The sequence below is a fragment of the Artemia franciscana genome, chromosome 7, assembly GCF_032884065.1.
Source record: "Artemia franciscana chromosome 7, ASM3288406v1, whole genome shotgun sequence".
Lineage (NCBI taxonomy): Eukaryota > Metazoa > Arthropoda > Branchiopoda > Anostraca > Artemiidae > Artemia > Artemia franciscana.
In genome coordinates, this window is record NC_088869.1 from 5,211,953 (window position 1) to 5,227,923 (window position 15,971).

The following is a 15,971-nucleotide window of genomic DNA, read 5'->3' on the forward strand; positions in this document are numbered from 1 at the left end:
GCCCTGCAATTTTTCGGTTACAGAAAAAGGCAAATATAAATTTTAATTTTTAACGAACGTTTTTATTAGTAAAAAATATACGTAACTTAAGAATTAACTTACGTAACAAACTTTTATATTCTTAAATGTTATTATGTATATGAGGGGGTTTGTACCCTCATTAATACCACGCTCTTTACAGGAAATCGTAAGTTTGGTCCCAATTCTTTAAGAATGACCCCTGAATCAGAAAGGCCGTAGAATAAATGGTTGAAATTACCAAAAATACTATAGCATAAAGAGCGAGGTATTTATCTCCTCCTAAATACCTCGCTCTTCATGCTAAAGTATTTTTAGAACCCCTCATATGCGTAATAATCTCTGTTCGTTTTAAGTTTCAATGCTACTTCTTACTTTCAATTGAAAAAACTTTCCATGTTTATTTTTTTCATTGTTTTTTTTATAGTAATTTTAGAGAATCCTGAGCTCTTTTCTTTGAATTTCTGTTCCCCCATGACATATTTCTCCAAGGAAAGATCCACCCACATATCACCCTCCCCTCAACCTCACCCCCAAAACCGAAAAAAAATTCCCCTGAAAACGTCTCTACACTTCCCAATAACCATTATTATATGTAAACACTGGTCGAAGTTTGTAACTTGCAGCCCCTCCCCCAGGGACTTTGAGGGAGTAAGTCATTCCCAAAGACATAGTTATTATAGTTTTTGACTATGCGGAACAAAATAGCTATCTCAAAATTTTGATCCGTTGAATTTGCAAAAAAATGATCGTGGGAGGGGGCCTAGGTGCCCTCCAATTTTTTGTCACTTAAAAAGGGCATTAGAACTTTTCATTTCCGTTGGAATGAGCCCTCTTGCGACATTCTAAGAACACTTGGTCGATACGATGACCCCTGGGGAAAAAACAAAAAAGAAACAAATAAACACGCACCCGTGATTTGTCTTCTGGCAAAAAATACGAAATTCCACATTTTTGTAGATAGGAGCTTGAAAATTTTATTATACGGTTCTCTGATACGCCGAACGCGTTAAGATTCTATGACTTTTAGGGGGTGTTTCCCCCTATTTTCCAAAATAAGGCAAATTTTCTAAGGCTCGTAACTTTTGATGACAAAGACTAAATTTGATGGGACTTGTATATTTCAAATAAGCATAAAAATCCGATTCTTTTGATGTATATTTTAGCAACAAAATTCCGTTTTTAGAGTTCACAAAAAAGGTCAAAAGACCTATTTATTCATGTTGGTTTGATTTAAAAGATATCGATTGGGAAATACAGTGAAAAAGGAGATAAGTATGAATTTTGACATAAAATTCTTTTCGGCAACAAAAGGGAATATAAAAAGTTTGAAAGTACATATTTACAACATACTATTAAAAATAGTATTATCTCTTTTATTGTTGTAGACTTTTTAAATTTATTTCCGTATCACTAATCCCATTGAGTAGTTTCAGCACAAAATTTTTTATTTTGTCAAGTTTTTTTCTGTAATTAACTATGTAATTTACGTTCTCAAAGTACCATGTAAATAGAGGCTTAGGTTTAAAACAACCTAAACTATGGGATAGAGCAGGAGGGGGAAGGTTTTTTCAGTTGCAGCTCAAGATCAACAAAATTTTGAACACTAAAAGAACGTTTGTGTCAGGGACATATTTATTATTAAACAACCTTTTTGTAAGCACTAGGATACATTTTATCAAGAAATAACTGTTTTATAAACAATAACACATGTTTCAAATTGCAACGAAAAGGTTAATAATTAGTACATGATAAAATATTATATCACAATAAGAAACATTTTTTTTTAACTGAAGGAAATGTATTAAACTACAAAGATGAAAGGACATTTTTTTTTGTTTTGATTGTTATAAGGACATTTTATTGAAAGGATATTTTTATTGTTTTAATTCTTTAAAGTTTTTTATTGTTTTAAAAAGTAGAGTTGTGACAAAGACTTAGCTTTAGCGTAAAGAGCGGGGCGTTGAGGAGGGGACAACCCTTTTATATACGGAATAATTTCTGTTCGTTTTAAGTTTAATGTCACTCCTTACTTGCAGTTAAAAAAAAAACTTGTTTTTTTTTATTAATTAAACTACAAAGATGAAAGGACATAGTCGCTTACCAACACTTCTTCCGTTTTGACACGCTGCATGCAAGAAATATCATTTGAAATAAGGTTATGTTGAATAACTCTATTTTTTATAAGGTCACACTGGCAAATGGATGTTCTTATAGGAATGTTTACGGAACGAGCGCTAAAAGGACTATACCCTATAAGGTTCAAACCTCGAATAAAATATAAAAGAACAGAGAAAATTGTAGAGATAATGAGGTAAAAACGGTGTTCTCCAGTGTCTCCACAGGAATATAATTTACCCCCCCCCCCTCTGTAAATAGAAAGTGAAATACCACAGTTTGTATTAAACCAGTAACGCAAAAATATAAACTCAAATCAAGAAAGGAATATTATATAAAATTAATAGATTAAAATCAGTTTCGTTTAAAATCTCTAGTAAATTCTTAATTTGACAAATCTTCCTGATCTGTTAAAAATCTTAATTAGCTCCTTCCCAACTTACGTTGAATAAGGTTTTATTCATTTTTATTATTTTATTATTCTTAAACCAAATTATTTTTAAACCATTTATGATTATTTTTAAACCAAAAAATAAGGTTTTATTATTTTTGACTCCTCCCTCCTTGCTCTCCTGGAAACAAAAATAGCACCAAAACCAGTAGCTGTTTTAGGCCTGATAATAAGGGGTTAAGGTTTATCAGAGGAGTATAATAACATAAAAAAGGAATTTCATGTCAGATGTATAAAACTGGGGAAGATATCCCCTACCCAGGCTCAGAACAGCCGCTGGCCAAAATCAAAGTCAAAAATAATACAGGAAGATAAAACAAAATCAATAGTTTAAAAAGGGTCAAAGAACTGTTAAATTCTATGACAAACCTTCAGATTCATTAAGTATTTTGTTTAGCTCCGTTCTCAACTTATGATAATTACTGTATCATAAGAAAACAGAAAGAAAACTAGATCAAAGATAAGGCAAAAATGAAGGGGGGAATTATGTTATCTTTTTTCTAGCAAGGGTTTTAATGTCCATGTCCAAAGATACGGTAAGAAGAAAGATATATCCCTTTATACAGAAGTAGTGTCTAGCAACTTAAGAGGCAAGGGGTTAATTATTTAAGAATCACTAGACAAACATCCTTTCACAAATTCTCAACAAAAGAAGTATAAAGCAGTAAAAGAGGAAGCGATGGCAACAATATATAGATTTTAACTTGACGTTTGGATCCTGATTGGATTTAAATTTGACACAAAAGGTCAAATCAAAGTTAGATATCTATTATTAAACATAAACGCCAAATGACGGCGGATTATATACAAGGCTTCCTGTCCATACAAGGTTTCACTGTTTATTTATTACCTTAAATTACCTTAAATCGCAGCTTGGAGCGATATAAGGATTATCCATCCTTGTGATGCTCCATGAAAAAAAGAATTCGTTTGGTGTAGTTTGTGGCTGTTAGATTAGACTCTAGTGCAGGACTCTGCAGCTTCCCAATTGTAAAGGAACACCTGGCAGAGCCATTCCCTATCAATGTGGGACTTGAACATGTCAGTTGAAGTAGCAGAAACTGTTTCTTCAGAGACTGTTTATGCAAAGGATTTATTTATTATGCAAAGGGTATTATTTATTTAATCTGTAAAGGGTTGCCAGCTGATACCTTAGAAAATGGACTTAATCGTTTGGACTCTGGTCGGTTCATCTACAGTAGACTGGAGTAGATAGACTTATTCTAAACTTAGCTCTTACGTACTGTTAAATTACTTTATTGTCAAGTTAACCTATACACATGAGAATTTTTGGGTAGGTATAAACTAAGAATAGATGGGATTAGTAGTCTCAGAGAGAGCCCAATGCGGAGCTTTAGAACTTGCAGCACTCAGCATAAGCTAAATGAAAGCAGATGCGGCTGGGAATTGTTCCTTGGCCACGGACTAAAGGACTGACTATGACAAAGGATTAAACGAATTTGAACTTTCAACGGGAAGTGAAGCTGGAATTAAGAATAGTAAAATACAAGTTTGTTACTCCTTTTATAATAAAATATGATGGGTTTCCAGAGTCACAATTCCCAATCTATTTAAAAATCATAAAAGCAGAGCCATGCTTATATTATGATTTTGGAGAAACGGCCAATCCTTTTGAGGAGTATCCAAAAATATATATAAGCATGTTCATTATTAGATAACTGAAAGTACATATCTTTTAGACATATGCTCAGTCTTTATGTGGTATCACTATACCGTCATATTGCCCATATTGCCAAACATGATGAAAATCATAAAGCTACTGAAAATTTGAATTAAACGGAATGGGAGTGGGATAAAAGGAGTGGGATACGAACGTTTCTATAAAACGAAAGCAAACTTTTTTCTGATCAGCCTTTTGGCATACCTTTTGTGTTGAGGGTTCAGCACTAAATACGAGCCAAGCAGTCCAAACAAAGTACGTCAAAAGTCACAACATAGTATTGGTAGTTCCTTGATATGGCGGATAGAATTGCATAATTCCTTAATTTATGATAACTATAATAACATATGCTCATGTGATACTACTGAACTATCATCGTTGTCATTCTTCTCATCTTACGGTAGCTACCGGACTAACTCCTTGCATTAGGCACATACTATTAACTAATGAACCTCATGTAAGCTCATTCTTGGCCATTAAAAAACTGGAAGTGCGTATTTTCTTGGACTTACCAGCTGATGCTCAAAGTGTTGATGCAGTACTACTGAACCATTATCGGTGTCATTCTCTCATCTTACAGTAGCTTCTGGTGAAGCTTCTTATACTAGGTGCCTAGCATTAACTAGGGAACATCATATGCACTCTTTCTTGGCCATTAAAAAACCGGAAGTGCGTATTTTTTTGGACTTACCAGCTGTTGCTCAAAGTCTTGATGCAGTAGTACTGAACCATCATCGGTGTCATTATGTCATCTTACGGTAGCTTCTGGTGAAGCTTCTTACATTAGGTGCCTAGCATTAACTAGCGAACATCATATACACTCTTTCTTGGCCATTAAAAAACTGAAAGTGCGTATTTCCTTGGAATTACCAGCTGATACTAACCATATCGTTACTGAACCATATCGTTGCCATTCTCTCATCATAGGGAAGCTTCTAGTGAAGCTTCTTGTATCAGGTGCCTAGCATTAACTAGCAAACATCATGTACACTCATTCTTGGCCATTTAAAAACTGAAAGTGCGTATTTTCTTGGACTTACCAGCTGATGCTCAAAGTCTTGATGCAGTACTACTGAACCATCATCGGTGCCATTCTCTCATCTTACGGTAGTTTCTAGTGAAGCTTCTTGCATCAGGTGCCTAGCATTAACTAGCAAACATCATATACACTCATTCTTGGCCATTTAAAAACTGAAAGTGCGTATTTTCTTGGACTTACCAGCTGATGCTCAAAGTCTTGATGCAGTACTACTAAACCATCATCGTTGCCATTCTCTCATCTTACGGTAGCTTCTAGTGAAGCTTCTTGTACTAGGTGCCTAGTATTAACTAGCGATTTCCTTGGAATTACCAGCTGATACTCAAAATCTTGATGCGGTACCAAACTATCATCGGTGTCATTCTCTCATCTTACGGTAGCTTCTGGTGAAGCTTCTTGTATTAGGTGCCTAGCTTTAACTAGCGAACATCATATAAACTCATTCTTGGCCATTTAAAAACTGAAAGTGAGAATTTTCTTTGACTTACCGATTGATACTCAGAGTCTTGATGCGGCATTACTACATCATCGGTGTTATTTTCCCATCTCACAGTAGCTGCTGGTCTAGCTCCTTTTATTAGACACAAAATATTAACTAATGAGCCTTCAATCACAGGTCCATCTGGTCCTTCTATGCTAACACTCACCGGTCGGACTGAAAAATGAGGAGTAAATTTAATTAGTTTCCCGAACAAACAACTTTTTTAATCAAAAAAAATATCAATACACAACAGTCCTAAATACGTATGTTAGACATACGTACATTTGTTAGACAACGGAGTTTCAAACAAGAACAAAAATAAACTAAACCACCAAAGAAAAAAGGAGAGAATGATTGTATGATTTCTTGGGGGAGGAAAAACAGAAAAATATTTGATTATTTACAAGATATCAATAAAGAAAAAATAAATATTTAAATCTCTGTCAAATATCTACCGAAGAAAATACGAGACAGGCACATCATGCCCCCCCCAAAAAAAAACTCATCACTAACAGTTTTTTCTTATTGACTACATTTCTTTTTTTGACGACATTTCTTTTTGATAAATGAGTAAGTAGTTTCTGCACCCCTTAAAAATATAAGAAATAGTTTCGCTTCACATTTTTCTACAAGCAAAAAAAATATGATCACTCTTTAGATAATTTGTTTACAAATTCCTCATTTTCCGATTATCTCTAGTCTCCTTTTATGGTTATTTTTATTTTTAGCCGTTTCAATAGCTTCACTTAAGTGTATATAAATACCATATTGTTTTTTTGTTGTTTTTTTTCTTGGCGTAGTATAAAAAACAGAATGCCCTTATTATTAACAAGTCTATGCCACAAAACGAAAAAATTACATTTGCCGAACCGATATCTTTTATTTTTTGAAAGGTCCAATAATTTAACCTCACGAGAATTGATAACAAAAAATCCTGTTAGATAGAAAGAGAGAGAGGAGAGAGAGAGAGATAGAGGAAAAGATAGAAGGATAGAGGAAGAGACAGAGGGTTACAGAGATACGGTAGAGAAACAGAGAGAGAGAGGTAGCAAAAGCGAGGGAGAATGAAATAGAGATAGCGACGGGGAAAGAGAGAGGGATATGACCATTTCAGCTTATTGTCAATGTTTTTTCGCTTATTCAGAATTTTATTGAGGTATTTTTTCATGTAATGTTTCTCGTAAAACTGTGAATTTTACTATCTAGTTCTTATAGAAAATATATTGCAGCCGAAATGTATGTCTTTCTTAACTAGTATTGATATCTCATTTTTCTCCAAGATTTTTTCTTTTTGATGAAAGCGAGTGAGAACTTTATTCTTGTAATTTGCCTAAGGCTTACTTTTATCAGCTAGTTAAAAATCCATCACTTTTAACGGAATAATTTCACTTTTTGGGGGATCAAGAGTATGCCGTAGGCTACCTCCCGCTAGAATTTGAAAATAGAAGTTTATGCAAACCGAAACATCTTCCAAGGAAGCTATGTCTATAAATAATTCAAGAGAAAACTATCCGAAAATGTAAAGCTAATCTAGAAAACTTTTTCTGACATAAAAAAAGTCTCGAAATGTCAAAATATCTTTTGATAATAAGTGGCATAAGCTTCGAAAAATGTAAGATGTGATTTTTTTTTAAGAAACACTGGTACTGCTACGATAGAAATGAAAAAAAAATCAAGTAAAATTCGGCACACCAGCCAAAACGTTTCACGTTAACTTCATGCTAAATGTTTCAAAGTAAGCTACTAACGATGTTCTAATAAAAATAAAAACAATAATTTTGGCACACCATAAAAATGTTTCATATTAGTTTCATGATAAGCATTCTTTTATTAAACTTTTCATAATATTGATATTACTATGATAGACATAAAAAAGTATAATTAAGGTATACCAGCAAAAACATTTCTGCTCTGATAGAACCGAGAAAAAACTATAAACTCGGCACACCAGCATAAATGTGTCATATTAGTATAATATTAAACATATTTATATTAAACCTTTCAGAATATTACTAGATTTTTATATAAAAAGTTTCAGAATATGAATACTTTAATGATATAAGAGAAAAAATTAAATGAAATTTATTACACCTGTAAAGACGTTTCATAATAAAAATGAAAAAAGTATACTTTGGTACACCAGCAAAAACGTTTCTGCGAAGATGGAAATAATTTCCCTGTCTAGCGAAGGAATTATATGTCTACAAATTATCTTTTTTTTATGAACTAACCACCAATCGACCTGATAATCATCTAGTTGATTTCTTAGGTGGGGTAACTTCTGTTAGTAAGCCATTCCACTAAGTAAGCCATTCCTTTTCTACCTATGTGCTTTCAGTCGACCCCAGTACCGGTATTGATCCACGTGCCCTAGCAAATACCGAAGCTAGCAGTAAGGTTGTATACAGAAAATGACACAATTACAGACTTTGATTTTCAAAGCAGATTGTCTAGTGAAAGAGTCGGCAAAAACGAATCGCTTTCTAACGCTTAGAAAGATATAATAGGGCCATCAATTGAAGACTATCGATCAAAGATACCTTTTACGACCTTTTTTATTCTTATTAGGAAGCTCCTGGAAACTCTATCGTCAGTACTTATGCACGAATCCAGTCCGCTGTGTCATATTAAGTTTCTCTTAATATTAAGTTTCATCTTAAGTTTCTCTTAATTCGTCATATTAAGTACTATTGTAGCCTGAAGCTAGGGCCAGATGTTGAAAAGTGTCAACCGAAGACGCTATTTTTGACTGGTTTATTCTTTGTAGAACCCTCATGAAAACTTGCATGATCCTTGTCAACCTTAATGTCTGATTCCAATCCGGCCTGTTCTATAAAGGGCCACAAGGGGGTGCTTCGAACCTACAACTAGGACAACCAATTCAAGAATATCGTCCAAAGATGGTATTTTGGACCGTTTTTCTCTCGTTAGGATGCTCATGAGAACCTCTGGGCTCTAGTGAGCTATTATGTACGATTTCAGCCCATTTTGTCATGTAAAAGGACACAAGTGGATGATTCAGGCACAGGATTAGAGGCAGTCCGTCAAAATATTTGATTTTCCTAACCCTGACGACCCCTTTTGGTTTAATAATTGTACCCGAGGTAGAAATACAGATTTCACAAAATTCCCTGTTGATTGGCTATCTTTCACGTAACATATAGCGATCCGAAAGCCTTTTATTCACTTTTATTGGCGAACGCTGTCTCTTAAAATGTTACAGATTAGTCTAGTTTCCCTGAAAAAGGGAACAACGAAAAAATCTCCCAAATTACTAATATTAGCTATATGATTTATAGGTCTTGTTTTTCCAAGGTCCATTCGTGGCTTAGCATGCGCCACTTCATTGTTAGGGACCTTTGCCAGCAGTTAGTCACGCACTAGTGTATGATAGATGATTTTCTGTCATCTCTTCTACAGTGGTTAATTACAGTGAAACATTTACTGAAGCTTAAGAGAATGGGGTTTTTATTTAGTAAATGTCAATAGACAAGTTTCTCGACATTTCATATGCAGGTTGGGTTGCATCAGGCCAGGATTTTAGTCTACATTGAAGGGGGGAGCCACAATACTTTCTTAGTGCTGCTATGATTGAATAAGCCTATTCCAGAAAACGTTTATTCATTATTAGATGAATTCATTGACATATTCTCAGAAATTTGTTTTGCAATAAAATTAACTGGCTATTTCTAAATCTTATTGTTACACACGACGTTTTAGTTGTTGTCCCCATGAAAAAAGCTAAAAATTTGACATATAATTGTTTCAGAGTTAGAATGTCCTTACAAAGGACAACACAGGTAGAAATCATGGATAAGTGGACTCTAGAAATTCAAAAACCAGGAAAAGAAGTATGAGTGTACATCCGCGAATGAAGGAAAAGGAAACATTTCAGAAGGGGCAATTTAGGATGTGACCCTTCAAAATTTTATTTCCTTGCCAAAAGCCAATGGTGAAATTAGATTACCTTTTTTTGAAACGGGCAAAGAGCTTTTTCTGCCTCTAGGGGTGCACTTTATAAAATTGAACTTAAAGAACTAGATTTGTTTTAAGAAATGGCTTTAGAAGAGTATAAGAGCATTTGTGATGATTATGATAATGACAATTAATCCTCCTTTTCACGAAGACTCCCCGAGTACCATGCACTTTACAAAAGGTACTTTTTTTAAAGCAACTGAGCTGATTACAAGGACTGGTTCTCAAAAATTGGCTGGGGAAAATTACCAATTAAAATTAAACGAATAGCAGCAATATTTCAGATCTGAATGCATACACTCGTGAATCTTTTGTCTTTGATAGTCCAAATAATAGTAATTACATAACGATTAATAATAATTTTAATCATTATTAATAATTAAGTGAATATTAATAATTAAGTAATTAATTTTTAAATATTTTTATACGATAAAACGTATCGCATGCTTTAGGCTCTGTATTGCAAAATTAAAAAACACCTTTGAAAATATGTTTAATTTTCAACAAAAAGCCAATCACACAATAGCCTTTATAAGGTTTAGAATGAAGACACTAGCTCTATTCATGTTTCGAGTAATTTCCGTCATTTTTAAGTTTGGCTTCATTCTTCAGTTTCATACTTAATCCTTCTAGGATTCATTTATTCATCTACATTAGTATCTCATATCTTTTACGTTTGATGTAATTATTTATTTTAATTTCTGTTCATTTTGGGTATCATTTATTCACTGATAGTATTTGTGGTCGCTTTAATATAGAAGTTGGTTTTAGCTCGTTTTAGGTTTTCTATGGCAATTTATTTTTCTTTGAGCCTTTTTAAGATTTTTTTTATTGATCTACAATAAGTAGCTATAAAGAGCTCTGCGGCTGTTTCTGTTGGTCAAACATTGGAAACTGAGGCTAGTCACCTTCTTGCGTTGCAGCTCCTATACCAGCTGAGACTTTTTCAAGCATTTTTATTTATCCAGTTCGCCTATGGAACCCAGAAACTGGACACTCCACTAATAGATGATCAACTGATTCAGCTTGCTAACACAGAAGGCAAAAGTACATCGACTGTCATGATAATTAATTTAAAAACTTTTAACAAAACGCAAGTTTGACGTTCTTTAAGATTATTTTAATGAGTTGCTCTGAAACTCAGTTAAGCTTTTGGATAAAACTCTCTGATTTTCATGCTAATTCAAGATTACATACACTGAGCCTGTGATAAAATGCGACATAAAAAGTATTCTTAACCTCGAGCAAGGACTGCACAAGAATTTTTGTCCTCAAATGAGGATAGTGAATTGTCCTCAAGTGAGGATAGTGAACACTGAGACTGTGATAAAATGCGACATAAAAAGTATTCTTAACCTCGAGCAAGGACTGCACAAGAATTTTTGTCCTCAAATGAGGATAGTGAATTGTCCTCAAGTGAGGATAGTGAACACTGAGACTGTGATAAAATGCGACATAAAAAGTATTCTTAACCTCGAGCAAGGACTGCACAAGAATTTTTGTCCTCAAATGAGGATAGTGAATTGTCCTCAAGTGAGGATAGTGAACACTGAGACTGTGATAAAATGCGACATAAAAAGTATTCTTAACCTCGAGCAAGGACTGCACAAGAATTTTTGTCCTCAAATGAGGATAGTGAATTGTCCTCAAGTGAGGATAGTGAACACTGAGACTGTGATAAAATGCGACATAAAAAGTATTCTTAACCTCGAGCAAGGACTGCACAAGAATTTTTGTCCTCAAATGAGAATAGTGAATTGTCCTCAAGTGAGGATAGTGAACACTGAGACTGTGATAAAATGCGACATAAAAAGTATTCTTAACCTCGAGCAAGGACTGCACAAGAATTTTTGTCCTCAAATGAGGATAGTGAATTGTCCTCAAGTGAGGATAGTGAACACTGAGACTGTGATAAAATGCGACATAAAAAGTATTCTTAACCTCGAGCAAGGACTGCACAAGAATTTTTGTCCTCAAATGAGGATAGTGAATTGTCCTCAAGTGAGGATAGTGAACACTGAGACTGTGATAAAATGCGACATAAAAAGTATTCTTAACCTCGAGCAAGGACTGCACAAGAATTTTTGTCCTCAAATGAGGATAGTGAATTGTCCTCAAGTGAGGATAGTGAACACTGAGACTGTGATAAAATGCGACATAAAAAGTATTCTTAACCTCGAGCAAGGACTGCACAAGAATTTTTGTCCTCAAATGAGAATAGTGAATTGTCCTCAAGTGAGGATAGTGAACACTGAGACTGTGATAAAATGCGACATAAAAAGTATTCTTAACCTCGAGCAAGGACTGCACAAGAATTTTTGTCCTCAAATGAGGATAGTGAATTGTCCTCAAGTGAGGATAGTGAACACTGAGACTGTGATAAAATGCGACATAAAAAGTATTCTTAACCTCGAGCAAGGACTGCACAAGAATTTTTGTCCTCAAATGAGGATAGTGAATTGTCCTCAAGTGAGGATAGTGAACACTGAGACTGTGATAAAATGCGACATAAAAAGTATTCTTAACCTCGAGCAAGGACTGCACAAGAATTTTTGTCCTCAAATGAGGATAGTGAATTGTCCTCAAGTGAGGATAGTGAACACTGAGACTGTGATAAAATGCGACATAAAAAGTATTCTTAACCTCGAGCAAGGACTGCACAAGAATTTTTGTCCTCAAATGAGGATAGTGAATTGTCCTCAAGTGAGGATAGTGAACACTGAGACTGTGATAAAATGCGACATAAAAAGTATTCTTAACCTCGAGCAAGGACTGCACAAGAATTTTTGTCCTCAAATGAGGATAGTGAATTGTCCTCAAGTGAGGATAGTGAACACTGAGACTGTGATAAAATGCGACATAAAAAGTATTCTTAACCTCGAGCAAGGACTGCACAAGAATTTTTGTCCTCAAATGAGGATAGTGAATTGTCCTCAAGTGAGGATAGTGAACACTGAGACTGTAATAAAATGCGACATAAAAAGTATTCTTAACCTCGAGCAAGGACTGCACAAGAATTTTTGTCCTCAAATGAGAATAGTGAATTGTCCTCAAGTGAGGATAGTGAACACTGAGACTGTGATAAAATGCGACATAAAAAGTATTCTTAACCTCGAGCAAGAACTGCACAAGAATTTTTGTCCTCAAATGAGGATAGTGAATTGTCCTCAAGTGAGGATAGTGAACACTGAGACTGTGATAAAATGCGACATAAAAAGTATTCTTAACCTCGAGCAAGGACTGCACAAGAATTTTTGTCCTCAAATGAGGATAGTGAATTGTCCTCAAGTGAGGATAGTGAACACTGAGACTGTGATAAAATGCGACATAAAAAGTATTCTTAACCTCGAGCAAGGACTGCACAAGAATTTTTGTCCTCAAATGAGGATAGTGAATCTCTTAAAATCCATTATGAAACATAATCCCAGGAATTTCGTCTGGGACTAGAGACCGCAAACTTTAGAATCCACGCTAGATCCTTAGATCTGACAAACTTTGTCAAGGAAGTTTGGTAGATAACTTTCTAACAGGAGATCATTACAAATGATCTTATCTTCCTCAAAATGCAGAATCACAAAAAGCAAATAATGCCTCATTTCCCTAGCTCAGAACTTCAAGAATGAAAAGTTGCTAGAGACAACGAGATTATCCAGTTGTCTTCGGCGAATGAAAGAGAAAAAGAGATATTAGTTTTCTAAGATTCCGTGGTAAAAAACTGTTTTTAATGTCATTGGTTTCGTCTGAGGCGAACTTTCGTAAGGCAATCACATTCCAAACACCAAAAACAAGAAGAACAATAGAGAATTTCTCAAGACAGTGGGAAACAAATTAGAGTGAATATTTCGTCCCTACGTCCAAGGGCCGTCCTCAGCAATACAAAAATATATAAGAAGAAAAAACTTGCAACAGGATAAAATCAATAAAACTAAAATGAAAAGTTTTTCAAAAACAGTCCCAGCATCCTTACCTCAGCGAAGTTCAACCAGGACTGAAAAATAAATTGTTATGAAACGAGGCAATTCAATGAAATGAAAGAAAATGATTTAAAAAAAGGTTTTTAATGCCAGCCTAGCTTTTTTCGCTGCTGATCTTATAGGTCTATTTGTGATTAAATAAAAAAAACAAGTTTTTTTAACTGAAAGTAAGGAGCGACATTAAAACTTAAAACGAACAGAAATTACTTCGTATATGAAGAGGCTGCTTCCTCATCAACGCCCCGCTCTTCAGGCTAAAGTTTGACTCTTTCTCTCAACTCTTCTTTTAAAACAGTAAAAAACTTTAGCGTAAAGAGCGAGGCGTTGATGAGGAAGCAGCCCCTTTTATATACGAAGTAATTTCTGTTCGTTTTAAGTTTTAATGTCGCTCCTTACTTTCAGTTAAAAAAAAAATTGTTTTTTTATTTAATTTCAGAACGTTTTTGAATCAATGCATATTTTGATTTTGGCTCTCCGCAGAGGAATAATTAAAACGAAATTTGCATATTTATTTTTTTGAGCTAAATGGCTTTCTCATAATTTTGATCGAATGATTTTGAGAAAAAAAGAGCGGGGGAGGAAGCCTAGTTGCCCTCCGATTTTTTGGTTAATTAAAAAGGCAAATAGAATTTTTAATTTTTTACGAATCTTTTTATTAGTAAAATATATACGTAACTTATAAATTAGCTTATGTAAAGAACTTTTGTATTCTCATGTTTCTATTACATATATGAGGGGGTTTGCCCCCTCGTCAGTACCTCGCTCTCTACACTAAAGCTTAAATTTTGTCCCAATTCATTAACAATGACCCTGAATCACAAAAGTCGTAGAATAAATGCTTGAAATTACTAAAAATACTTTAGCGTAAAGAGCGAGGTATTAGGAGGAGGTTAGCCCCTCATATGGGTAATAGTTTCTGTTCGTTTTAAGTTTTAATGCTGCTCCTTACTTCCAGCTGAAAAAAACTTTTTCATTTTTATTTTTTCATTGTTTTTTAGATAATGCTAGTAAATCCTGCGCTCCCTTCATGGAAATTTTCTTCCCCCATGACAAATTCCTCGATGGAAAGTTCCCCCAGCATATCCCCCTCTTCTCATCCCCTCCCCCCAACAAAAAATCCTCCTGAAAACGCCTGTAAACTTTCCAATAACCATTACTATATGTAAGCCTTGGTCAAAGTTTTTAACTTGTACCCCCTCCCACGAGGACTGTGGGGGATTCGTCCCCAAAGACAAAGTTATAAGGTTTATCGACTACGCTGAATATAATGGCTATCTCAGAATTTTGATCCGTTGACTTTGGGAAAATAATTAGCGTGGGAGGGGGCCTAGGTGCCCTCCAGTTTTTTTGGTCACTTAAAAAGGGAACTAGAACTTTTCATTTCCTTTAGAATGAACCCTCTTGTAACATTCTAGGACAACTGGGTCGATACGATCACCCCTGGGAAAAAAAACAAACAAACAAACAAATAAACACGCATCCGTGATCTGTCTTCTGGCAAAAAATACAAAATTCCACATTTTTGTAGATAGGAGCTTGAAACTTCTACAGTAGGGTTCTCTGATACGCTGAATCTGATGGTGTGATTTTCGTTAAGATTCTATGACGTTTAGGGGGTGTTTCCCCCTATTTTCTAAAATAAGGCAAATTTTCGAAGGCTCGTAGCTTTTGATGGGTAGGACTAAACTGATGACGCTTAAATATTTAAAATCAGCATTAAAATACGATTCTTTTGACGTAGCTATTGGTATCAAAATTCCATTTTTTAGAGTTTTGGTTACTATTGAGCCGGGTCGCTCCTTACTACAGTTCGTTACCACGAACTGTTTGACAGGTTCTGTGTTAATATCTATTGGTTTTTATAATATTTTTTAAGGTCATTTTTAATTAAATTTATGGATAGAGCATTTCCTCTTGTAGGTTTTTTCTTCTTATATATTTTTGTATTGCTGATGACGGCCCTTGGACATAGGACCGAAACATACATTCTAATTTGTTTCCCACTGTCTTGAGAAAATCCCTATTGTTCTTCTTGTTTTTGGTGTTTGTTATGGAAAGGCTTCGTCGCTGGCAATCACATTCCTCGAGCATATGCCGAAAAGGGCCAATAATCCCGCTTTTTTAAGTCGCTGTGGGTTCATTTATTCCCCTTTGTAAAATGTTAAGCCAGTAAAATCAACCGAAAGACAAATTTTTCTCTTTGACTGGTTATCTTGTGCATAATTCTTAGCAAG

The 15,971-nt window shown here is 34.7% G+C and overlaps 1 protein-coding gene across 15 annotated transcripts in view; it reads right to left on the minus strand.

Annotated features, from left to right (window-relative positions):
* LOC136028761 (hemicentin-1-like) overlaps window positions 1–15,971 on the minus strand; it is a 266,427-nt gene that overhangs the window by 125,906 nt on the left and 124,550 nt on the right. For 14 of the 15 annotated variants that reach the window (XM_065706646.1, XM_065706644.1, XM_065706649.1 and 11 more), the window contains exons 6-7: window positions 5,796–5,962; window positions 2,123–2,146 (exon numbers count right to left, since the gene is read on the minus strand). In XM_065706646.1, the coding sequence (XP_065562718.1) occupies window positions 2,123–2,146; window positions 5,796–5,962 (191 nt within the window). The remainder of the gene's footprint in view (window positions 1–2,122; window positions 2,147–5,795; window positions 5,963–15,971) is intronic. The other variant, XM_065706645.1, reaches the window with a different exon arrangement.